This window comes from Antechinus flavipes, chromosome 2 (assembly GCF_016432865.1).
Source record: "Antechinus flavipes isolate AdamAnt ecotype Samford, QLD, Australia chromosome 2, AdamAnt_v2, whole genome shotgun sequence".
NCBI lineage: Eukaryota > Metazoa > Chordata > Mammalia > Dasyuromorphia > Dasyuridae > Antechinus > Antechinus flavipes.
The window spans coordinates 262,990,826-263,017,924 of record NC_067399.1 but is presented as its reverse complement, the minus strand read 5'-3'; the positions used below and the strand labels follow the sequence as shown (position 1 = coordinate 263,017,924).

The 27,099-nt window shown below is 33.3% G+C and overlaps 1 protein-coding gene, 1 long non-coding RNA gene and 1 pseudogene across 2 annotated transcripts in view; 2 read left to right on the top strand and 1 right to left on the bottom strand.

Moving 5' to 3' along the window:
* Positions 1–5,012: 5,012 nt before the first annotated feature.
* LOC127549170 (coiled-coil domain-containing protein 115-like) lies at positions 5,013–5,906 on the bottom strand. The gene has a single exon (XM_051977004.1). The coding sequence runs from the start codon at positions 5,848–5,850 to the stop codon at positions 5,185–5,187; it is 666 nt and encodes a 221-aa protein (XP_051832964.1). The 5' UTR covers positions 5,851–5,906; the 3' UTR covers positions 5,013–5,184.
* A 5,003-nt stretch (positions 5,907–10,909) lies between these two features.
* On the top strand, positions 10,910–11,662 carry LOC127549171 (olfactory receptor 4F4-like; annotated as a pseudogene).
* Positions 11,663–13,727: 2,065 nt separating this feature from the next.
* LOC127549182 (uncharacterized) overlaps positions 13,728–27,099 on the top strand; it is a 30,396-nt gene continuing 17,024 nt past the window's right edge. The window contains exon 1 of the long non-coding RNA XR_007950532.1: positions 13,728–14,006. This is a non-coding gene — a long non-coding RNA (uncharacterized LOC127549182). The remainder of the gene's footprint in view (positions 14,007–27,099) is intronic.

Sequence of the window (27,099 nt, the reverse complement as noted above, 5' to 3'; positions counted from 1 at the left end):
TCAGAGATGGGCACATTTGAAGGAGAGAGATTTTTGGAAAAATTTACTAAGTTCTATTTTGGGTATTTTGAGTTTGACATGACATGAAATAGAAGTAAAGCTATCTATCAATCAGTTTTTAGTATAGGAAAGGAGTTCTGGAGAGGAATATTGCAGGGATGGAAATATTGGTTTGAGAATCACCAGTATTAATCCTAAGGAAGATTTTCTTTATGTTGAACAAACTCATGCCTCTCTTTAACATTTAGCTTTGGAATTTATATGTAAAAGAGAAAATTTCTGAGGCTTATTACTTCCAGGAGAAAATGATTTAATAGCAAGGTCAGCAAATTATCATTAAATCAGGTCAACTAATCCCTCAGTGATTAGTGACAATTTCACAGGTTTATAGAGTTTATAACAGGGAAAAAAAAAACTATATTACTAGGTTGATTCATAGGATTTTATAGAAAATTAGGCAGATATGCAATATATGACTGCTGATCATGTCAGGGGCAAAACTGAGAATTTCTAGGGTCTGCTAGATTCAATATTTCATTGAGTTAGAGATTATGTTTATTATTCAGTGAGTATTTTTGAGAAGTTTTCTTCACTGGTCCTTTAAGAATTTCGGCTATGGATCTATGATGGTCACTGAAAAAGAAGGACTAACTTACTGAAAGAAGAACTTAAAAGAGGAAGTTGTGGTGAGCTGAGTCAACCCTCTAGGTGTCTGAAAAGGCAATCTGACATTTAGTAAAGAATCCTGTAATATCCAAGTTTAATTCTATGATTATTTTTTTCTATAAAGATATATTTCCTATTTTAACTTATCTACTATTCTTTTAAAAATTATTTTATTTTTAATTTATGAAATAAAGAGCATTTTCATAATGTGGTAGAAAAAAGATGAATGTGCATGTGCATGAAAGTGCAAATCTATAATATACATTTTACTGTTTCTTTTAAATATACAGTAAAGTTATGAGGTAACTTTTTCCCCTCTTTTTATTTTTTCTCTACCTATATATGTACACACACATACAATACATACACACATAAAATTCTCTACATACTTATTTTTTTTTCTCCTTTGGAGGTGAATAGTATTTTTCTTTGAGTACTTTGTAATTAATTTGTGTATTAATAATAGTAAAAATGACTTGCTTTCACAAGTTGTTCTTAAAACAATATTTGTTACTGTATACATTGATTTCTTGGTTGTTTATTTCACTATTTATTATTTCATGAAAGAAATCTATTAATACTTTTCTAAAATCAATGAGCTCAACATTTCCTATAGCACAGTAATATTCCATTATGATCATATACCATAAACTATTTAATCATTTCCCAAAATGATGGATATCTCTGCAATTTCTAGTTTTTTGCCACCACATGAAAGTTGCTATAAATATTTTATAACATATAGATTATTTTCCTTTTTTTCTAATCATATTTGGAAACAGATCTAGTAGTGGTATTACTGAGTCAGAGTGTAGGCAATTTAATAATTCTTTGAGCATAATTCCAGATTGCTCTTCAAAATGGTTGGATCAATTAATTCACAGTTCCATCAACTATATTATTAAAAATATATAAAATCTTGTTAAAATATTCATTTGCTAAATCTATGGATAATTTAGGCTCAAAGGAACATTTATGCTGGCCTAGCTTTTCCTAAAGAAAGAAAACTTAATCCTTCAATCAAACTAAGATAAATCAAAGTAATACTGACTGATTTAGAAGTCACCTTTTTCATATTTATAAGTTCTAGTCGTACCTTCTTCAGTCAAGCTGAGCTAAGTATAATCCTTGTCTCACATGATAATCTTACAAAAATATTTGAAGATATTGTCTTCTCTTTGCTGAGCTAAATATCTACAATTCTCTTCAATTAATCCCTTCATCAATCTGGTTGCCAATTCATAAGAGGCTGTCCATCTTGTTAATGTCTTTGAAGAAATGAGTTGAGCAGCTGGGTGGATAGAGTACCAGCCCTGAAGTCAGGAGGATCTGAGTTGAAATCTGGTCTTAAGACACAACATTTCCTGGCTATGTGACCCTGGGAAAGTCACTAAACCCCAATTGCCTCAGCAAAAAGAAATGAATCAATGAGAATTGCATAAAACATTTGAGGTTATATTTAACTATGGCAAACCCAGGAATGGCCTAGGTCACTTTATTGCTTTGAATATTTCTGCCTTTGGGGACTGGTATTTTAGTCTTAATCTTTGTATTTCTCAACTACTTTTTAAACTCTCTTAGTTCAAGTTTCTCATATTGGGGATCAAATGGCTAAGAGAATTTTGGCCATTGATATCTCAATTAATCTTTGGAAAATTTTATGAGAAGCAGGTTTTTCTACTTTGGGCTGTAGTTAAGAGCATCTCCAGCTGTGTCATAGTAATTATATAGTACTGTTTTGTTTTCTTTTTCTTTCTGTTTATATTATCTTCTTCCCTCCTAGTTCTTCTTTCTTTAATCCTGAGAATCTACAATGTTTACCTCCTCAGCTACAATGTTGTTTATCTCCTGATTGATAGTGATATTCAATGTCTGCTATGATGTCTCTATAGCTAGAAGAAAAGTGATCAATATCTTTTAAAGAACAGTTATAATATATAACCAGGAAGGAATATTGGTCGATTTTTAAAAGGAAATTTCTCTAAGTGGGCTTAGGACAAAGGGAGAAAGGAGAGCTAAGTAAAGGAAGGGACAGACAGAAGAGTTCAGTCCTATAGATATCAGATACCTTTTGAGGGGTAGACTGATATTGTGTAAAGTTTACTTGTCTTCTATTCCCAAATCTGATTTTATTTTGAAGATGTGATCTTGGGCAAATTACTTAGAAGTTAAGATTGAATTTTCTCTTTTGAAAAATGAGAATAATACTACAAACCTCAAAGGATTTTGGAAAAGTCCTTCATAAATTGCAATATGATAAGATGAGTAGAAAAACACTATTATCTTAGACTGCTATCATCTTAAGATCTAAGATATACACTAAATTTAAATTAATTGGGTCTCAGATTATTCTCCTTAACAATAGAATGAATGGAACCTTTTCTTACCTATTTGTCTAGGCTAATTTTAAAAAAATCTCTGTCACCAGGGAGTAGATCATGTAGAAAAGGTATTAGTAGAAGGAACATAGTTCCTATTTTCCTGCTCATGATGCTTTTTCTGTGTTTTTCCTAAGACATTGCTGGTGTCTCATCCTCAGAACATTTAAGAAATGGAATACAGAGAGTGATGAATGAAGGAAAATCTTTCATGGATGCTTAGTGATACCTTTGATAAATTATTTACTAATATTATCTATCAAATTTTGAGAATATACAAGGACTTAGGCTAGTTCCCATTCAGCCATCTATGACCCACCCTTCCTTACACCAGAGTGAACAGCACTTGGTCTGCACTTTTCATTCTTCCTGTTCATTAGATTTAAATTTCACAAAAGGTTCATAAAAGCCCAGGACATAATCATGTATAGAAGATGTACTTATGATGCACAAAAGAATTATTATGAATTGCTTGAAAAAACCCTAGTTCAGATGGGGTGGTTATTCTATGATCCTGGTGCCACTAGCTTAACACCTGAAGTGTTTGTCTGGTACTTTCAACTTATAAAGTTGAAACTACCCAAACTCCCCAAAACAAATTATTCACCTTTCCTCCCCTTCCCCCCTTAGCTCATTTTTGATGTTAAAAAAAATTTTTTTTTCTGTTTTCCTTTCTCTTTCTCCCATTACTTCTTTTGTCCTTTGAATTCTGCTTCAAGTAGTTTAAGCTTCTTTAACTCTCCTCAAAGACTTTTAGACTAAGATGATTTAAAAATTAAATTAGTATCAGAAATCATGGTTACATTCCCTTTATCGATGCTAACAATTTTCAAGCTCTGGGGTTGGTGGGTAAGTATAATACTGATTTTCTATTCTAGAATTGTTGGGTAAACTTCCTTCTTATCTTCATTTCTCACAGACACCATTCATATGCAGACACAATATTGGTTTAGTAAGCAACTAGGATTTTTACTGATAATGAATTTTAGTACAAAATGACCTCTACCAAAGTGACAGTGACTTTGCCAATGTTACAGTTATCTTCTTTTTTTGCTCTTGAATGTTATTTGAACTAAAGAAATTATTTCATTTTTAGGACACTGTTTTAAAACTATTTTGATTTTTCAAAGTATCTAAAAATATGAGGCTTTGGAGAGCAATGGCAATGAATCCTTTTAAAGAGAATGGAAAAAACCTCATAAGGCCTTCTGAATTCTTTAAGGATACTTTTGCTATAATTTTTTTTATTAATGTCTTTTGTTTTTATATCACCTTTAATTCTGAATAGATTTTATCTTTTCTCCCACCCCATCTCCCAACAGCCAGGCTGTTCATCCTTGCTAAAGCAAAAAAAAAAAAAAAAAAAAAAAAAAAAAGCAAAAGCAAAAAAAAAAAGTAGTTCTGCAGAAATAAATACAACTGAATCTGACAGACTCATGGATTGGAGGATAACTTCCTCCTCCCCCCTCCAATTAGGTAAAGAGATGTATTTCCTCACCTTTTTAATGCATCCACATTTGTTCATTATAATTATATAGAGCTCTGTTTTTCTTCTTCTTCCATTTATATAGAAAGGGCCTGCACTGGTTAAGGATTTTTGATTATAAGCATTCTATGGCTCTTGTACCACCAACTTACCTTTGACATTTTCAATTTCTAAGCATCAATCACCAAAGAAATGCTTCATTTCATACATGCTGATGTGTAATGGGTAATATGAAATTTCTCTTTTGAGTGTTTAATTTCCCTCTGGTCTCAGTTCTTTCCGGTCCCCACCCATTTACATTCAGTAACAGAATATTAATAAAATATTACTAGAATTTTTCAAATAACAAAGTTTAGGTTATGGCAATCCTTGGCAAAAAGGAGCCTATGACTGCCACGACTACATGCGCATCAGCTTATTTCCTGATGTTTCCGAGTCATGTACGACGATGGAAAACTATGTATTTCATCTTACCCAAGATATTTTGATTTTTATATTTAATTCTTTAATGGGACGGCGGGAACTTTGACAGGCAGAAGAAATGTGTCATTTTCTCCAGAAAAGGAAAAAGTTTTATTTTAAACTTTTTCTTTTGAGAGTCATCAAACAAGAGACTAAATAATTTATATGGATTCTAAATTTTAGAAAATGAGTTCATTCCACCATCATCTGTTCAAGCAGCTTCCGTTTCTCCTGTAGTAGGGCTTGAATCTGGGCTCTTTCCCACTCGATTCGGCTCTGGAGCCCCGCAATTTCCCCAGCTATTAGTAGGGCTGCCCGGAAACTTCCCTGGGCCTGTCGCAGACTCTGGGGCACCAAGATCCCAAACCAGGTCAGGGGGTCCTGCTCAACAGAGGTCTCAGTGGCGGGTGTGGGCGGGGTGGGCTGCGGTGGTGACGCGTGAGATTGCTGCCGCCTCCGCAGCACCGGAGACTCGGACTTCGGCTCCCCATCAATCACACCTTGGTCCTCCTTGGGGCTCGACTCTTTCGGTGACCCCACTTTGGTAAAAACCACCTCGAACTCAGGCCGACCAGGCTCCGGCTCGTTGGCGCAGACCCGGAAGAGGGGAGCCATCGAGGAGCTATATTGAAGGGGACTGACGGCCTTGGCTCCCATTGCATAGCGAGTCTTAGAAAGGGAGAACCAGCCCTCTTCCACTCGGGCGTTCAGCTCCGCCCGCTTCCCTTCCAGTTGCTCAAGCTCCAGAAAGAGCTGCACGACATGGTCATCGAGCTGGGTGCACAGGGCTTGCAACGCTCCGGCTGCCGGAGCTGCGGGCGTAGGGCTCGGCTTGCTCCCTGCCGCAGTCTCCGCCATAGCACCGGAGCACAATCTTCTGCTTGCTCCGCCTCTTCCCCTGCAGCCGGCCAATCAACGTGCGCCCGGCAGCCGCCGCGCGAAGACCTAAAGCGCCATCTTCAATAAGGGCATAGAGAAGCGAGCTTCCTGATACTTTCTAAATTCTCTGTGTAACGGTAGAGCCTCAATTTTATTTAAAGTGAAAAACCATATGAAATGTTCTGCTGTAGAAAGAGCAATAAATTTGGAGTCTTTTATCTTAGTTGTGGTTTTGTTGCTTAGTAATAGTAGTAACTAAAAAAAAAAGAATAAATTCAAAATACCCAATTAAATACCAAATTAGTAATTCTGAAAATCAAAGGAGAGAGATTAATAAAATTCAAAATAAGAAAACTGTTGAACTAATAAAGCTAATAGCTGATTTTCTTAAAAAAAAAAAAAAAAACCTACTACTAATTAATGACTTAGTAGTTAGTAATAATTACTACCACTTTTATTAACTACTACTACACTAGATCAAGTCACTTAATTTCTGTTGGCCCCAGTTTCCCTATTTTTGGAATTAGAAAGTTGGCCTAGAAGATTCTTCCAGTTCTCAATGTTGTGACTAGTTGGAAATATGTATATATACAACTAGGCAGTAGATGTTAGATGATTAATTTTTATACCTTAAAAGTATAAAGATAAAAGTTTATATATAGATATAGAGGTATTTTTCCCCTTAAGTAAGAGTAGGTACTCTCATAAAAAACCAACTTAGTTTTATTTTTTATTTTTAAATTTTATTTATTTTAGTTTTTATTCCTAGTGAAACAAAATTCCCCTATTGCTCATGTCCAAAAATATTCCTTTCTGTCCCACTTAACATTGTTCTGTATTTTCCAATTACATGTAAATATAGTTTTTCAACAATCATTTTTGGAAGATTTTGAATTCTGAGTTTTTCTCCCTCCCTTTCCTCTCCTTTCCCAATTCATGAAGCAATCTGATATCCACATGTAATCATGATAAACATTTCTACATTAGTCATGTTATAAAAGAAAAATCAAAACAAAAGGGAAAAACTATGGGAAAAAAAACCCAAAAAAGATGTAAATAGTATCTTTGATCTGCATTCAACCTTCATAATTCTCTTGTAGTCAGCATTTTCTTTAAAAGTCTTTGGAATTGCCTTGGATCATTGCATTGCTGAGATCATAGTAGAATGTAACTGTTCCTGTGTACAATGTTCCTCTGGTTCTGCTCATTTCACTCAGCATCGATGTTCATGTATGATTTTCCAGGTTTTTCTGAAATCTGCCTGCTCATCATTTCTTATAGAACAATAGTATTCCATTTACCTTCATGTACTACACCTCATTGAGCCATTTTCCAGTTGATGGGCCTCCTTTCAATTTCCAATTCTTTGCCACACAAAAAGGACTGCTGTAAGTATTATTGTACATGTAGAGTCTTTATAATCTCTTCAGGACATAGATTTACTAGTGATTTTGCTGGATTAAAGGATATGTGTAATTTAATTGCCCTTTGGGCATAGTTCCAAATTGCTCTCCAGAATGGTTGGATCAATTTACAACTCCACCAACAATATATTATTATTCTAATTTTCTCACATCTTTTCAAACATTTATCATTTTCCTTTTCTGTCATATTAGCTAATGTGAATTGTATATTTCAGAGTTGTTTTAATTTACACTTCTCTAATCAATAGTGATTTAAGCATTTTTTATGACTATTGATAGCTTTGATTACTTCATCTGAAAATTGCTAATACTTTTGATCACTTATAGTTGGGAAATGGCTCTTCTTTTTATAAATTTGACTCAATTCTCTTTTTACTTAAGAAATGAGATCTTTATCAGAAATTTGGAATTAATTGTTCTTTAAATATTTGGTAGAATTCGCTTATAAATCAATCTGGTCATGAGATTCTTTTCTTAGAGAGTTCACTATAGTTTGTTAAATTTCTTTTTCTAAAATAGGATTAAGTATATTATTTCTTTTTCTGTTAAACTGGGCAATTTATATTTTTGTAAATATCCATTTCATTTAAATTGTCAGATTTATTGGTATACCATTGGGCAAAATAAGCCCTAATTATTGATTTAATTTCCTCTTCATTGGTGGTGAATTCACTCTTTATATTTTTAATGTCACTAATTTTTTTCTTTATTTTTCCTTTTAATCAAATTAATCAAAGATTTGTCTATTTTATTAGTTCCCCTGAAAACCATTTATTAGCTTATTACTTCCATCCATTTTTTCCATAGCCCTTTATTACACATAGTTTTTATTGCATGATAATCTGAAAATGATTCATTTATTATTTTTGCCTTTCTTCATTTTATTGTGAAGTTTTTATGCCCTAATAAATGGCCAATTTTTGTCAAAGTGCCCTATATTTGAGAAAACGGTATCTTTATTTATTTCTCCAGAGGCCTATCATATCTAACTTTTCTAAAATTCTATTCACCTCTTTTTTTTTCTTTTTTAAAAATTTCTTTCTTTTTTATTTTTATTCTTTCTTATTTATTTTGTGGTTAGCTTTATTTAATTCTGATAGAGGGAGATTGAGATCCCCCACTAGTATAGTTTTGCTGTTTATTTCTTCCTGCAACTCATTTAATTTCTCTCAAAATTTGGATGCTATACAATTGAGCAAATTTATATTTAATATTGATATTACTTCTTTGTCTATGGTACATTTTATCAAGATGTAGTTTCCTTCCTTATCTCTTTTAGTTAGATCTGTTTTTGCTTTGACTGAGGTCGTGATTTTTTTTTTTTCCACTTCACTAGAGCATAATATATTCTGTTTCAGCTTTTTACCTTTGCTTTGTGCATATTTTTGTATCTCTCCCCTTCAAATGTGTTTCTTGTAATCAACATATTATAGGATTCTCGGTTTTAATTCGGTTTGCTATTTATTTTTGTTTTGTGGGAACTTCATCCTATTCACATTAACATCTATGATTACTAACTTTGTATTTCCTTCTTTCTTATTTCCTATCCCTCCCACCATTCTTTGCTGTTATAAATAGAAATTTATAAATATTTTTGCATATGTTGATTGCTTCTTTTTCTTTCTTATATTTTCTAGGGATATAAATTTAAGAATATAAGCTTAGTTGCAGTAGCTCTAGGTCAAAGGAGATGACAGTTTAGTAACTTTCTGGTTATAGTCCCAAATTGCTTTCCAGAATAGCTATCCTAATTCATAGCTTTACCCAAGGGATAGTAATTCCCTCCTAACATTTTTCACTCATTTTTTCTTTTTTTGGTCAACTTTGCCAGACTGATGATTGTGAAGTGAAACTTTAAAATTGCCTTAATTTGCATTTTTCTAATTAATGACTATGTATATTTACAGACACACATGCAAACATATGTAAATATATGTAAATATATTGGTAGCTTATATTTCTGCACATTGGCTAATATGTGGAAAAGGAAAATTATAAATTCTGGAGAGCACATGGAAAAATAGATACACTAGCAGGGGTCCTCAAACTACAGCCCGCAGGCCAGATGCAACAGCTGAGGACGTTTATCCCCCTCACCCAGGGCTATGAAGTTTCTTTATTTAAAGGCCCACAAAACAAAATTTTTGTTTTTACTATAGTCTGGCCCTCCAACAGTCTGAGGGACAGTGAACTGGCCCCCTATTAAAAAAGTTTGAGGACCCCTGCTGACTAATGTATATTTGGTGGAGTTTTCTTTTTTTTATCATAGCTTTTTATTTACAAGTTATATGCATGGGTAATTTTACAGCATTGACAATTGCAAAGCCTTTTGTTCCAATTTTTCCCCTCCTTCCCCCCACCTAGTCCTCCAGATGGCAGCTTGACCATTACATGTTAAATATGTTAAAGTATAAATTAAATACAATATATGCATACATGTCTAAACAGTTATTTTGCTGTACAAAAAGAATGGAACTTTGAAATAGTATATAATTAACCTGTGAAGGAAATCAAATATGCAGGTGGACAAAAATAGAGGGATTGGGAATTCTATGTAGTGGTTCATAGTCATCTTCCAGAGTTCTCTCGCTGGGTGTAGCTGGTTCAATTCATTACTGCTCTATTGGAACTGATTTGGTTCATCTCATTGCTGAAGAGGGCCATGTACATCAGAATTGATCATCATATAGTATTGTTGTTGAAGTATATAATGATCTCCTGGTCCTGCTCATTTCACTCAGCATCAGATCATGTAAGTCTCTCCAGGCCTTTCTGAAATCATCCTGCTGGTCATTTCTTACAGAACAATAATATTCCATAACATTTATATGCCACAATTTATTCAGCCATTCTCCAATTGATGGGCATTCACTCAGTTTCCAGTTTCTGGTCACTACAAAGAGACCTGCCACAAACATTCGTGCACATACAAGTCCCTTTCCCTTCTTTAAAATCTCTTTGGGATATAAGCCCAGTAGTCACACTGCTGAATCAAAGGATATGATCAGTTTGATAACTTTTTGAGCATAGTTCCAAATTGCTCTCCAGAATGGTTTGATGTATTCACAAATCCAGTTTGGTGGAGTTTTCCAACAACTCTAGAGAAAAATTTGGAATTGTGTCCAAAAGGCTATCAAGATGTATATACTATTTGACCCAGCAATACCAGTATTAAACCTATATTCAAAAGAGATTTAAAAAAGGAAAAAGATCTATATTTACAAAAACATTTATAGCAACTCTTTTTGTGGTGACAAAGAAATTGAGGAGATTCCCCCAAATTGGCAAATGACTAAACAGTTGTGGCATATGATTGTGATGAACTGTTGTACTATGGAATACTTTCTCCTACTTCTGTCTGCTCAATTGTCTTTATTCCCTTTGAACTTTTTTGGAAACTTGGCCTCTCCTATCCCTCAATTCCTTACTGCTTTCAGGTACTTTTTTTTTTTTTAATTTCCTCAACTTTTTCTTAATTGTGTGACCTCTCAAATTTGTTGGAACGTCTATATTTTCCATTTAGGACTTTTAGAAGTCACAATGGAACAAATAGTATAATCCATTTAATTACTTACACTTATAATTTTTTGTTTTTTCTCTACCCTCAGTTCACTTCAGTGTCAATGGATGGCATAAACAACTCTGTGGTAAATGAATTTGTGATGCTGGAGCTGTCAGCTTCTTGGGAGATGAAGATTTTCCTCTTCTTGCTTTTTTTTTTTTTTTTTTTTCATTCTACGTGGGAATTGTGCTGGGAAACCTCTTCATTGTGTTCACGGTGATTTTTGACTCTCACCTTTACTCCTCCATATACTTCTTGCTGGCCAACCTTTTTCTCACTGACTTTGGTTTATCTTCTACAACAGTACCAAAGATGATCCTTGACATTTTCAGTGAATGTAAGGTCATTTCCTTCCTGGGGCGCCTGATGCAGAGTTTTAAATCCATTTCATAGGAGGAACTGAACTAGTCTTGTTGATAGCCATGGCTTATGACAGATATGCAGCCATCTGTAAGCCTCTCCATTACCTGATTATCATGAACCACAAAGCATATATTCATTTTGCAGCTATAGCCTGGGTGATTGGGATGCTCCATTCTGTGTTTCAGTTTGTTTTTGTTATAAATTTACCCTTCTGTGGTCCTAACAAGCTTGAAAGTTTTTATTGTGATTTCCCCCAGGTTGCAAAACTTGCCTGCAGAGATATTTCTAAAGTGGTAGATGGAGTTATATAAGCAGCATATGTTTTAGAGCAAGAAGACAAAATTCATTTCAAAGCTATTACTGAATCATGTTGGGCTAGTCATTATTGTGTATGGTTTTGGATTATTCAGTTTTACTTATTAAAAAATCAGAATAGCTTAATGGGGACATTTTATAAATAGTGGACTTGTTACCATGGGTACCTTTTTCCTCCTAATCACCTCCTATCTTATAATTCTGATTACTGTCAGATACCACTCTTCAGCTGATTTGTCCAAGGCTTTTTCTATCCTCTCAGTTCACCTCTCTATGGTATTCTTGTTTTTTGCTCCTTGTTTCTTTGTCTATGTATGGCAAGTTCCCACATTATCATTGGATAAATTTTTTCTCATTTTTATCTTTCTTATAACCCCAGTCTTGAATCCTATTATATATATATATATATATAGGAATAAAGACATGAAGATAGCAGTGAAAAGATTAACCAAGAGGACTGTTGATTCTAAGGAGTTTTCATGATAGATTTTCTTGATCAAGATCAAGAGATTATTTAGGATCTTCTTGAGTAGCCCTTAAAGCATTGAATGATATGCTAGATCACCAGAAATTTAATTATAAATTCATCTACTTCTAGATTTGTAGGGATGATTTATAGGTGACTGTTGAGTTATATCTTCAACTTCTATCTTCTCTTTAATTCTGCAAAAATGAGAACTGTAACCCTGAGCTATATTGGTACTGATGACATCCATTTTAAAGTATCCAATCCCATAGATTGACTCCTTTTTTGCATATAATTATACTTGTATAACACTGCACTTGGTAACAATTACTTTAAGAAGTATTTTTCATGGAATAAATATTTTTCATCAAAATTTCCTGCTTATTTCAAATGAATATGGTTGAGAGTTTAGGTAATGTACCTCCTTTGAGGAACACATTACTGAAGATAAAATAAGTGGTTTCTTATGAGAAACTAGAGAGCTTTCTGATATAGGGTGAAAATATGGATGGAGGAGTTGTAGAAAAGACAACTTTTGGCTGCAATACTTTGAGAGATATTAGATAGCAAGGAACATATTTCATAATGTTTGCAATTATCCTTAATTTGTAATGTAGGATATCACATATAGTAGAAACAATAAATATAGTTCAAGCAGGCAAGCAGGAAGTTTTTATATGTTTTAGAGCAAGAAGACAAAATTCATTTCAAAACTATTACTGAATCATGTTGGACTAGTCATTATTGTGTATGGTTTTGGATTATTCAGTTTTACTTATTAAAAAATCAGAATAGGTTAATGGGGACATTTTATAACAAGAATGTACATTTAAGTGAGAAAATCCAGGAAAGAATGAGGTAGACAGAAAGAAGAGGTGAAGCGCATTTAAGTGATAATCATTGGATGAAAAAACAGAAGGGTTTTGTCATTGGAAGATATTTCATCTAGACTGGTATTAACCAAAGTTTAAAATTATTAACTTCTCTGTGTAAAGTGTGGCTACTTTCTTCTAATTAACTTTACTTATTTAAAATTTTTTTTTGCTAAAGCAATTGGAGTTAAGTGACTTGCCCAGGGTCACACAGCTAGGCCATGTTAAGTGTCTGAAGTCAGATTTGAACTCAGGTTCTCCTGACTTCAGGGCTGCTGCTCTACCCACTTCACCACCTAGCTGCTCCTCTAATTAACTTTAAACAGCATAGTTACTGCATTCACACCATTTATTACATCTATGAATGATGGGGATTATCTTTAGTTTCCTCTGACAAATGTGAAAAAAGCTGATAGATAAGTAATGTGACAAAATTAATAAATATGACATCTATTCCTGGTACTTAGTTAACTATTGGATAACCATTCTATTTGAGTTTTGTCATGCCACAAAAATACAATATTGAAAATAATAACTTTGTTTTACATAAAATACAAACAATTGAATTCTCATTTAGGTAGTCTGAATGTGTAATATGTAGAATATTGTTAGGGAACAGGATATCCAGAGTCTGCATTAATCTTATCAATATGTACCCTGCACGTAATGCTCCATCTGCATAAGCAACAAGTATATGCGAAAGCAAATCTCGTGCAACCTGACCTTGTGGTCTGTTAGTTCTGGTCAGCACACTCTTGGGAACCGATGTTGAGGTCTTTGGGTGTATGTTTTTTCCTGGCTGACTAAAGGTCTGGATTAAGTCCCGTTGACATGTCAGCTCAGGCATTGAGCACACACCAGATCGAGATAATCTCCATCATCAGAAGGGTTGGGCTTTGAGATACACAAACTATATTCATACTTGTTGCTGAGGCATGTGGGCAGGGGCAGAAGAGAGAGATATTAATGCAAGACTGCAGAGAGAGAGAGGAGGCAGAAGCAAACAGCAGAAGCAAACAGAAGAAGCAGACAGGACGATATAACCAATAGAGTTTCTTAACTGCATGGTGGTGTTTGTCTACTCTGTCGTATCGGGAGATGTCGGAAGGTCGTAAAGGTGACAATAACTATGGGTAAGTGCTCAGACCTCTGCTGGTGTCGGCAGGTTTGCAACAGCTGAGGACCCCAATAGAATATTTCTTCAAAAATAACTCCTATAGGTAATTGCATGTAAATAGCCTAAACTATTTAACTGGCTTCCAGAAATTTGGTATACTACCGAGGTATAAATCACATGAATCAAGTAGCTAATTGTTAAATACAGATTGTTTTTATGGTAATAATGTTCAGAACAAATAATTTTGGTAAAATTATAGGTTTTTCCATGATAAACTTTTATATGTAATCATAGATTTTTGAATACAGCTTTTCCCTAATTCTGATGCAAGTATCCTTTAAAGGGAATCAAATAAAACACCATCAAAAATGTTAGTGAGAATGTACACTTTATCTACCAAAGTAAATTTTAGCTTTGTTAAATAAATCAAATCTTCATATTTAAAGAAAGTAAGATTTTTAAAATATCTCCCATTTAAAAATTTCATCACTTATTCTTTCACAACATTTGAATTATTAAAAGCAATATTTAACCAGAAGCATGATTTATGTGTTTTGAAAAAAATTTTACACATTTTTTACTTGCCAGTTTATAAATTCATCCTTTCAAATCCAGGCATGACTGATCTGCCTTTTAAGATGTATAAAAAATAGGAAATCATAGAAAGAAGAATATACCATCAACACAATCAAGCATTCAACACAATATCTGAAAGAAATCATGATAATTCACTTGGTTAGTGGTTAATACTGCTGATAGCACTGATGTATAATGAATTATAGAATAACTTCACTGCAAACAATAGGGATATTGTCCTTCTGGAAGTTTTTTTTTCTTAAAATATATTTCATTTCTTACATCATCTAATTGATAAGAAGTTAAAATTTTTTTTTTTTTAGCATTTGCTAAACTACCAGGGGAGAAGCATATTAAAGCTTCTCACATTCACTGGCAACCATTGGAAGTAAGGCCAAGAACAAGATCTATTGTTGTTTCTTTAATGAAACATTGATTTGAGAAGTCTTAAACCACTTCGACCTTCTTGATATCATACTTAAGATTATCAAAAAGCTTTCTCAATCATTTTTTAACTTGAGAAGTTGAGAAGATAGAAGCCAGACTCTAGAGCAGATGGGTCCTACCATGACATTGTTAACTCACAGATAATTCATTAACAAGAATTAGTACCCCAGAGAGATAATCAACATCCAAAAGAAATCTTTCTATCTAGTTAAATGCCTAATATTTTTGGAACAGGTTTTCTGGTCAAAAGTGTTTCTGTTTTTTACTTTTTGAAACTATTTTCAGGCTTTCAGACTTTTTTTTTTTTTTTTTTTTTTTTTTTTTTTTTAAGAATATAGTGAAGTCCAGCCCTTAGGCTTTTGTCTAAATTTACTATATTGAAAATCTTGCCCATAGTCTATCCTGAAAGACAAAGGCTAAAGGAAAGAAAGGAGTCTTGCTTTTAAAGCAATTAAATAATGAAATCCTGTAATGTGACTCCTGATCAAATAAGGGATAGAGAGAATCACAGAAAATAAAATGGACAATTTTGATTACGTAAAATTTTAATAGGTTTTGCATAAATATACAATACAGTTAAGATGAGAAGAGAAAAAGATAATAAGAACTTAAAAAGCTCTCATTTAAAAAAGTTTAAACCCTTAAAGAGCTACACATTTATTCAGCTCTCTCTTCTCTATAGAATCTCTTCTTGTATCTCTGCCTACTTATTGGACATCTTCAACTGAGTATATTGAATAATCATGTCTACTGTTACATGGTCTATGAGTGTTTTCTTCCAATTTTCGACCTTTTCTCCTCCAGGGCCATCTTCAGTCTTCTTGACCTATATGTGACCATTAGACTTCTATTGCTCTGGAGGAAAATATGAGGCAGATGACCTTTCACAGCCCTCCCTCATTAAAATTCAAATCACTGGCATGTTATGACATCACTTCCCTAATGTCATGCTCCTCTTCGAGAACAAAGGACAAACAAAAACCTGAACCTTAACTAATTGACTGTCCTGAGTTAGGCCTGGCCTATACTAGTCTTTAACCAATATGCGAAGATTCTAAAGATTCATTTATTTTTGATTTGTTGAAACAGAAAAAATAACACCTCAATCCTTTGGTTTGCTCTGTCAAAGAACCAGTACAATTTTCAGCACAGTCTGATCCACAATTACTTTTTTTGGGAACATACATAATATAAAAAACTAAAAGATAAATGGGCAAACCTATTGAGATGGAAACAAAACCCTGAATGTACACTACCATGTTACCCTAAAACAGTACATATGGATAATCTAATCTACTGGTCCTAGTACTTCATTCTTTTATAAGCTATATGAGAATGGCAGAAGATATTGGTACTATGAAAACTATAGCCCTCATTATCTTATTCCTTTCACAGATCAACTGATTTGCCTTCTTAATTAAGGTGATATATTTCTGATATAACTTTACTTTCACTTATTTCTCTCTCTCCCAAATAAGTAAATATTAGGCCAATCTGTAGAAACCTTCTCTTATCTCAATTCCAGAATCCTCCATGAAAGTCATTATTTCACATCAACAAGGTCATTATTTTCCCTAATGCATAAGAATAACTTCTCTGTAAATCTCTTTTCTCTCCTGTTTCATTGCCAAGCAACTCTTCCATTGATTCTCCCACAGGGAAAACCACTGTGATTTCAAGAGGAAAATTACAAGAAGAACACAACATGGGTTAGATAGTAGAGGTTTCACCAGCAATGATAGGTCAGATTTTGGGCCAACTAATTGTTTTCATTTTTAGTAGACAATAGACATATAGTTATTATTATTATTATTTTTTGTTAGGAACCATTACAAGGGTGGGGCCATTTAATATTCTTGAGCTTCTCTCATAGTTCCCCCTGTCCTGTAACAGAACTGGTAAGTAAGAGATTATCTAAATTCTATCATATCCAGTTCACATAACCATTCCCTTTTTTTTTTTTTTTTTTTTTTTACATTCAGCTAAAAACCTTTCTTTTTCTGTTTCCCACCTCCCCCACTTTCCTTTCAATAATGTTTTATTTACCTTTTCTGCAAAATCACCAAGAAATAGTCAATCAGTTACTTTAATGACCTCTGTTGTTATTCTTCTGGAAGAGGGCCATGATATCAGGGAAGTGATACCATACAGATGCATGAATTAGATTTATCTGAAAGAGGGCTATGCAGAGTTGTCAGTTACACTTTCTACTCTAGAGCAATCTGGGTTTAATGATAAGCTATAAATCAAGACTATTAGAGATGGCCCTGGATGAAATGTTATGGAGGCAACTTACTAGTTTCTCCCTTCCCACTCCCAGAAGTAGCATATCCAATTGTGGGGCAATTCTAATAATTAGGAAGATTTTCCTCGGGCTGATCTGAAACATCTATCCATTAATTCCAATATTGATATCTATAGATAAATAGAATCAATCCTAGTCATTTTTCCTCCTTCTCAAGGTAAATATCTAAAATTTCTTCAAATCATCCTTCATTAGGAATGGTTTCTAATTACCTCTCTACCCTGACTTCTCTCTACGGGAGATGTTCTGGCTTTTAAGGGATCCTTCTAAAACTTGCCTTTAAGAATTGAACCCTTAACTTAGATGTGATATAATTATATAGACCTCATTGATGTTCAGCCGCCTTTACTTTGAACACTTACAGGTCAAATATATGTGTGTACACACACACGTATGTATAATATATATGTGTACCTATATATAATTTTCTTCTTGAGGTCAAACCACAGAGTCTGTCTCTTGGCCATTTCTACCTTACTTTAGACCATTTACAGAATATGAAATGAGAACAGATTTTTTTTTTTTTGAAAGTGAGAACAAAAAAGAACCTCCAACCAAATCTAGGGAACAATGACTTTTATTTTTTCAGTTTTAAAATTTTTTTTCTCTATGTTTGATAGTAGAAGCCAGTATATAGGTAATGGGATAACTTAAGGATGACAAGGAGAATGATCAAGATGTTTTATCTTTCTATGACAATGAAGTAGTCAAGAGGGAATGCTTGTCAATTATGAGACAAAAATCTTTAGTAGGATTTGGGAGAAAAGGGTAAGAGAAGAGGAGATTAATAATGAATGAAATGAAAGGACATGAGAAACCAAGCAATCTTTTAGGAGGAGAAGATGTTTGGAAAAGTTTCAGTTTGTGGGATAGTCTATTATAATTCTGGCTTTGTGACCTTGAGTAAACCATTTTACCAATGAGGCTTCAATTTTTAGTAAAATGGTGATAATACTATTATTTACCTGAATGGATTGTGAGAAAAGTGCTTTGTAAATGACAAATTGCTACTTTTATTTAATAATACAATTAATTCATTAGATTTGATATTTTATGTAAAACATTAGCTTGTTAATTTAGTTTGTTTGTTATCATAAGACTGGTATATATGCCAGTAATATCAATTTTATGAAGGCTGATTGTTCCAGGACCCCAGGATGAAAAAGTGACAATTGGATATTTGGTTCTTTGATAGAATGGCAATACCATACAGTAAACCAAAAATGGATGGGGAATCAAGAAATCTGGGTTCTAATTTTGGCTAGGTAACTGATTTCTTCTGAGAGTTTGGTCAAATAGCTCAGTCTTATTTTTCTGGTCAGTTAATTAAGTGAGAGAATTGGATTAAATAATTTTCTTCAAATCTGCAATTCCTGGTATTTTTGATTTCCACCCTTTGTCCTTTGTTTAGAATAATAGTATTTGAAGAGTATCACAAAGAGTTAAAGACAAACAATTCTGGATATCTCAGCACTTGGAGATTTCTTGGGAGGATCACAATCTTGATGATGTTTTTAGAGTAAGCAGAGATGCCAAATATTTTTCTTCAAGTGAGTTCAAGGAATCTTGAAATTCTGCATGTCTTCAGGTTTTTTTGTTCATTATGACAGCATTAGTCCAAGATCATTTATACCTACTGTTCTTCCCCATTTATCTTCTTTTGCAGTTTTATTTTCTTAAACCTCATTACTATTACAGAGAAGACTGAGGAAGAGTGATTAGGAAGTAGGATCTTTCACCTCAACTTTAGCTTGTTCTTCTTCACTTATGTGCATTATATTTTCTTAAGCTCCATTACCACAAGAGAGAAGACTATATGGAAGAGGAATTAGTAGCTGAGATTTCTTACTTCAATTTTAGCCTTTTCACCAAGAATGTTTCTAGAAATACTGAAGAAATACTGGGACTAGATTGAATAAACTGTCTAGAGGTTAGTGGCTTTTCTTAGAACAGTATTTTCCAAACTTATTCAACACACAATCCCTCCAACAACTTTTTGGAATACACAAAAGGAGTACAAATAATATGTATACATAGATATGGGTATATCTATCTATCTATATGTACACACACACACACACATATATTCATTATATATATATATAATTATAGATATAGATATAGGCATACATTAATTCTTCACTTCATCAGGTGGTTAAATTATTCTCTTAAAGGACTGTTTTTCTTTTTATATCTCTCTTCTATTACTTCCGTGTTAAAAATAAAAAATAATCCTGGTTTGTGTTTAAAAGTTAAATTGATATCAGTGATTATGAATGTATCCTCATATATATTGAAGATGAAAACAGTTTTCAAAGCCCTGAGTGCACAAGCAAGCATAATATTGGTATATTTCTATCTAGAAGTATTTAGTAAACTCCATTCTGATTTCATGCTCTTCTTAATCTCCATCTTCCTTCCCCTACTCTCCCACCACCTTGCTAAGGATATATATACCTGTACACATAGAGAAATAATATGTAATTAATTTTGGAATCAATTAGCATTATTGGAGCTTTATAAATATCATCTATTACTATAAGATCAACTGACAATGTAAATGCAGTGGTTATATAAATTAAACACACCCTGGCGTTCTACTTCTGACTCTAGTGATTAAGATTAATTATTAATTTTTAAAAAAGAATTATAGATCACTTTTTTATTTTATTAAAGTTTTTTATTTACAAAACCTATGCATGGGTAATTTTTTAACATTGACCCTTGCAAAATTTTCTGTTTCAAATTTTCCTCTCCTTCCCCCACCTCCTCCCCTAGATGGCAGGTAATCCAATATGTTAAATATGTTAAAATATATTTTAAATCCAATATGTGTATACATATTTATACAGTTATCTTGCTGCACAAGAAAAATTGGATCAAGAAGGAAAAAAACCTGAGAAAGAAAACAAAATGCAAGCAAGCAACAACAAAAAGAATGAAAATGCTATGTTGTAGTCCACATTAAGTTCCCATGGTTCTCTCTCTGGGTGTAGATAGTTCTCTCCATTACTGAACAATTGGAACTAGTCTGAATCATCTCACTGTTGAAGAGAGCCATGTCCATCAGAATTGCTTGTTGTATAGTCTTCTTGTTGCTGTATACAATAATCTCTTGGTTCTGTTCATTTCACTCACCATCAGTTCATGTAAGTCTCTCCAGGCCTCTCTGAAATCATCCTATTGGTCATTCCTTACAGAACAATAACATTCCATAATATTCACATGCCATAATTTATTCAGCCATTCTCCAATTGATGGGCATCCACTCAGTTTCCAATTTCTTGCCACTACAAAAAGAGCTGCCACAAACATTTTTGCACATGTGGTCCCTTTCCTTCCTTTAAGATCTCTGTGGGAAATAAGCCCAGTAGAAATACTGCTGGGTCAAAGGGTATGCACAGTTTGATAATTTTTTGAGCATAGTTCCAAACTGCTCTCCAGAGTGGTTGACAGTTTTGTCTTGTGAACCCAACCTATTCTACCTATCAACTACTCTATTTCTTAGCCAGTACCAAATGGTTTTGATGACAGCTGCTTTATAATATAGTTTTAAATCTGATACAATTAGGCCACCTTCATTTGCTTTTTTTTTCTTCATTAATTCCCTTGAAGTTTTTGGTCTTTTGTTCTTCCAGATGAGTTTTGTAATTATTTTTTCTAGGTCAGCAAAATAGTTGCTTGGGAGTTTGATTGGTTTAGCACTAAATAAATAGATTAGTTTAGGTATTATTAGGTATTATTATATTCACTTGACCTATCCAAGAGCACTTAATATTTTTCCAATTGTTTTTATCTGACTTTATTTGTGTGGAAAGTGTTTTATAGTTTTGCTTATATAATTCCTGACTTTCCCTTGGCAGATAAATTCCCAAATATTTTATACTACTGAGTTATTTTAAATGGAATTTCTCTTTGTATCGCTTGCTGTTGGATTTTGTTAGTGATGTATAAAAATGCTGATGATTTATGTGGATTTATTTTGTATCCTGCAATTTTGGTAAAGTTGTGGATTATTTCTAATAGTTTTTTAGTTGATTCTCTAGGATTCTCTAAGTATATTATCATATCATCTGCAGAGTGATAATTTGGTTTCTTCCTTATCTACTCTAATTCCTCTAATTTCTTTTTCTTCTCTTATTGCCAAAGCTAGCATTTCTAATACAATATTGAATACTAATGGTGATATCAGGCAACCTTGTTTCACCCCTGATCTTATTGGAAATGGTTCCAGTTTATCATCATTACATATGATGGTTGCTGATGGTTTTAAATAGATGGTACTGACTAGTTTAAGGAAAAGTCTGTTTATTCCTCTACTCTCTAGTGTTTTTAATAGGAATGGGTGTTGGATTTTTTTTTTTATCAAATGCCTTTTCTGCATCTATTGAGATAATCATATAGTTTTTATTAATTTGATTATTGATATAGTCAATTATACTAATAGTTTTCCTAATATTGAACTAGTCCTGCATTCCTGATGTAAATCCTACTTGGTCATGGTGTTTCATCCTGAGGATGATTTTCTGTAATCTCTTTTCTAATATGTTATTTAAGATTTTTGCATCAATATTCATTAGGGAGATTGATCTATAATTTTCTTTCTCTGTTTTCATCCTACTGGTTTAGGTATCAGTACCATGTTAGTGTCATAAAAGGACTTTGGTAGGAATTCTTCTTTCCCTATTTTTTCAAATAGTTTATATAGTATTGGAGTTAATTGTTCTTTAAATGTTTGGTAGAATTTACATGTAAATCCATCTGGTTCTGGGGATTTTTTCTTAGGGAGCTGATTAATAGCTTGTTATATTTATTTTTCTAAAATGGGACTATTTAAGTAATTTATTTTCTCTTCTGTTAATTTGGGCAATCTATATTTTTGTAGTTATTCCTCCATTTCACTTTGGTTATCAAATTTATTGGCATAAAGTTGGGCCAAGCAACTCCTAATTATTGCTAATAATTCCTTTTCAAGTTCATTCAAATTCATTCAAGTTCTCCCTTTTCATTTTTTGAGACTGACAATTTGGTTTTCCTCTTTCCTTTTTCCAATCAAATTAACTAAAGGTTTATCTATTTTGTTAGTTTTTTTTATAAAACCAACTTTTAATTTTATTTATTAATTCAATAATTTTTTTTTTACTTTCAATTTCACTAATCTCTTTATATTTTTAGAATTTCAAGTTTGGTATTTGATGGGAGGGGGGGTTTAATTTGTTCTTTTTCTAGCTTTTTTAGTTGCAAGCCCAGTTCATTGATCTTCTCTTTCTCTATTTTATGCAAGTAAGCATCTAGAGATATAAAATTTTCCTTTATTACCACTTTGACTGCATTCCACAAATTTTGGTATGTTGTGTCATTATTGTCATTCTCTTGGTTGAAATTATTAATTGTGTTTATGATATGCTGTTTCACCCTTCATTCTTTAGAATGAGATTAATTAGTTTCCAATTACTTTTTGGTCTTATTTTCCCCTAACCTTTTATTGAATGTAATTTTTATTGCATCGTGTTCTGAAAAAAATGCAATTACTATTTCTTCCTTTCTTCATTTGATTTTGAGGTCTTTATGTCCTAATATATGGTCAGTTTTTGTATAGGATCCTTGAACTACTGAGAAGAAAGTGTACTCTTTTCTGTCTCCATTCAATTTTCTCCAAAGATCTATCATACCCAACTTTTTTAGAATTCTATTTACCTATTTAATTCTTTATTTTTGTGGTTTGATTTATCTAGTTCTGAGTGAGCAAGGTTGAGATCTCCCACTATTGTTTTGCTGTCTATTTCTTCTTGCAGCTCTTTTAACTTCTCCTTTAGGAATTTCCATGCTATACCACTTGGTGCATGTATATTTAGTATTGATATTGCTTTGTTATTTATGGTACCCTCTAGCAAGATATAGTTTCCTTCCTTATCTCTTAGAACAATTTTTGCTTTTTCTTGATGTGAGATCAGGATGGCTACACCTGGTTTTTTTCTTCACTGGAATCATAATAGATTCTACTCCAGCCTTTTACCTTTACTCTGTATGTATCACTCTGTTTTAAATGGGTTTAAATATTGTAGGATTCTGGCTTTTAATCCAGTCTGCTATCCACTTCCACTTTATGGGAGAGTTCACTCCATTCACATTTACAGTTAGAACTACTAATTCTGTATTTCCTGCTATCTTATTAACCCCAAATTATACCTTTCTCTTTCATTTTCCCCTTTCTCTCCTTTCCAGTATTTTACTTATGAGTACCACTTGCCTCAAGCAGCCCTCCCCTTTTCTTATACCTTTCCCCTATTATTTCTGTTTTCCCTTCTATTTAGCCTACTCTTTCCCTTTTTGCCTTTCCCCTCCCACTTAATTAAAAGGTGAGACAAGTTTGTCTGTGAAGTTAAATATGTCTAATGTTTTCCCTTTGAGCCAAATCTGATGAGAGTAAGATTCACACAATAGTCATTCACCTCCCTTCTTTGCCTGAATTATAATAGGATTTCTTTGCCTCTGCTGAGATGTAATTTCCCTCATTTTACCTCCACTTTCTTCTTTTTCTAGTACAATCTCCTTTCCACCTCTAGTTTCTTTTTTATATTATAACAGTAAAATCAAATTATACATGAACTCTCTATGTATACCCAAAACAGAAATACAATTTTCAAGAGTTCTTTTCTTTTTACCTTTTTATGCTTCCCTTGAGTTTTATATTTGGAGGTCAACTTTTTTGTTTAGCTCTTGTCTTTTCTTCAGAAATAAATGGAATTCACCTGTTTCATTGAATGTGCATCTTCTTTCCTGAAAGAAAATGCTCTATTTAGTAGGGTAGTTTATTTTTGGCTGCATTCCAAGTTCCTTTGCATTTCAGAATATCAGATTCCAGGCCCTTCGATCCTTTAAGGTGGCAGATGCTAGGTCCTGGGTAATCCTCAGTATTTGAATTGTTTGGTTTTTTAAATTTCTGGTTGCTTGTAATTTTTTTTCCTTGGTCTGATAATTCTGAAATTTAGCCACAATATTCATTAGAATTTTCAGTTTGGGTCAGGAGATGTTTGGTGAATTCTTTCAATGACTATTTTACCTCCTGATTCTATGACATTAGAGCAGTTCTCTTTGATGATTTCCTGAAAAATAGTGTCTAGGCTCTTTTTTTCATCATATATTTCAGGGAGTCCAATAATCCTTTGATTGTCTCTCCCAAATTTATTTTCCTGGCTATTGTTTTCCCAAGTAGGCATTTTACATTTTTTCCTTTTTTTGGTTTTGTTTGACTGATTCTTGATGTCTTATTGAGTCATTCATTTTCATTTGTTCAGTTCTGATTTTTAGTGAATTATTTTCTTCATTTACTTTTTTATTTCTTTATGTATTTGTCCAATTGAATTATAAAATGAGTTGTTTTGTTCTATGGATTCTCTTTCCATTTTATAATTTCTGTTTTTCTGGAAGTTGTTTTCTTTTCTATTTCACAAATTCTCTTTTCTGGAACTTGTTTTCTTTTTTCTTTTCACAAATTCTTTTTTTTTCTGGGAGTTGTTTTCTTTTCCCATTTTGTCAAATCTACTTTTTAATGAGTTATAGACAATTTCCATTTCATTAAGTCCATTTTATTTTATTTTTTAAAATAACTTTTTATTGACAGATAATTTTTTACAACATGCCAAGGTAATTTTTTTTTTACAACATTATCCCTTGTACTCACTTCTGTTCCTATTTTACCCCTCCCTCTCTCCATCCCCCCCCCCCCCGAGGGCAAGCAGTTCTATACATGTTAAATAGGTTACAGTATGTCCTAGATACAATATATGTGTGCAGAACTGAACAGTTCTCTTGTTGCACAGGGAGAATTGGATTCAGAAGGTATAAATAACCCGGGAAGAAAAACAAAAATGCAAACATTTTACATTCATTTCCCAGTGTTCTTTCTTTGGGTGTAGCTGCTTCTGTCCATCCTTGATCAATTGAAACTGACTTAGATCTCTTTGTCGAAGAAATCCAACTAAGTCTATTTTATAATGAATTTTTTTCAGATAATTTCTGTGTTGCCTTTTCCAAACCCTCTTGCAAAGTTTTCAGTTTCTTTTCCCATTTTTCTTCTAGCTCTCTTTTAATTTCTCTTTTTAATTTCTTCAAGGAGAACCTTGTGTGGGGACTAATTTATTGATATAAAGTCCTTTTTGGGACTTCTTCTGGAGAGGATCTGCTTTTAGTCTCCTCAGGGTTTGAAATCTGTTCCCTTTCACTATAAAAACTATCTATGGTCAGAGTTATTTTTGCTTTTTCACTCATTTTTCTTTTAAATGTTGAGATCTATTTTTAGGGCAAGGGAGGTTGTCCAAACTTTCTCTACAAATGGTAGCAGCTGTACTGAGTCTGTGCTGACTCACTCCTGCTGCTGGGTGGATGTGGTCAGGTCTCATGAGATTCTGGCTTTTGGGGATTCAATATTTAACTTTTGTGTTTGTGTTGGATGTTTTATAACTTTTCTGCTGATCCACTGGTTTTCAACCAGAGTAGAGTAGTCAACACTGCTGTAGATTTCTCCTAGTAGATTCTCTGTCAGGCAGAGCCCACACCACTCCAAGACTCTGTGCTGTCTATGCTGACATCTGTGCTTGGCCTGCTTGCACTTGGCCCGCCTCCCTCCATGTGTGTTTGAAACAGACCTTTTCTGGCAATCTTCGAGATTATCTTCTGCTGGTAATTTGTTGCACTCCCAATATTCATGGATTCTGCCAGTCCAGAGCTAATTCAGAGGCTGGATTTGGTAATTAATCTGATGGTTGTGGGAGAAGGTCAGAAAGAAACATATGTCCATTCTACCTTCTTGGCTCTGCTCCCCTAGATTACTTTTTTTTTTTTTTTTTTGATGCAGTTGGTGTTAAGTGTATTTGCTCAGGGTCACACAGCTAGTAAGTGTCTGAAGCTGGATTCAAACTCACATTCTCCTGACACCATGCATGATGCTCTATTCACTGTACCACTTAGCTACTTCTGTTTCAATTTTTTTTGAGGGAAAGCCATAGTTATTTCCTGTTTATTTCTCATTCTTCTAAATCATTGATTCTTTTGGGGATTGGTGAAGAGATACAATGTGTTCTCAACAGGAAAAGGAAAAATTGCCCCTTTGAGCCCTCTTATTTTCTCTGACTTTTAAGAGAGGTTTATTTTAGGTAAGAAACCCATCTTCTTGCATCTGAGATATTGTGATAAAGAGGAATGAGATGAATCTGAAAACCAAGATTATAATGTTATTTCTGTAGTAATAAGCTATGTGATTTTGGTCCAGTCCACTAATCTTGCTGGACTGCATCTTTTTTTTTTTTTTTTTTTGTAAAATAAAGGAATTAGGCTAAATGACAACTAGGGTCATTTTTGTATCTATCTTTTTCTCTATTCAATTTTAACATAACTGAATCTGAATGCACAACATTTTGTTGGCTATAAAGAGGGATACAGGAAAGTTACAATGATAAATTTTCAAATTCTGAAGATATAAGGAATCATTTAGTTGAATGTTCATATTTAGTCAATATTTGAAATTATTTAGACCAACCAATATTATATCAAAATCCCCTCTACAATGCCCCCAACAAATTATCATTAGCCTTCAGTGGAAGACTTCAAGTTACAAGCTAATGACCTTTATAACCTATTCCATTTTGGAGGTAGCTTTAGTTGAGAATGTTTCTTTAGTTGATTCTAAGTGTTCCTTTCTGTGACTTCCTTTTGTTTCTTACCTTTATACCATTTAGGGCTATTAATATGAATCTAATTTATCTTCCCCGCCTTTCCTTCA

Coding starts and splice junctions, on each gene's coding strand:
- LOC127549170 (XM_051977004.1), bottom strand. CDS start 5,850: ATGGCGGAGACTGCGGCAGGGAGCAAGCCGAGCCCTACGCCCGCAGCT.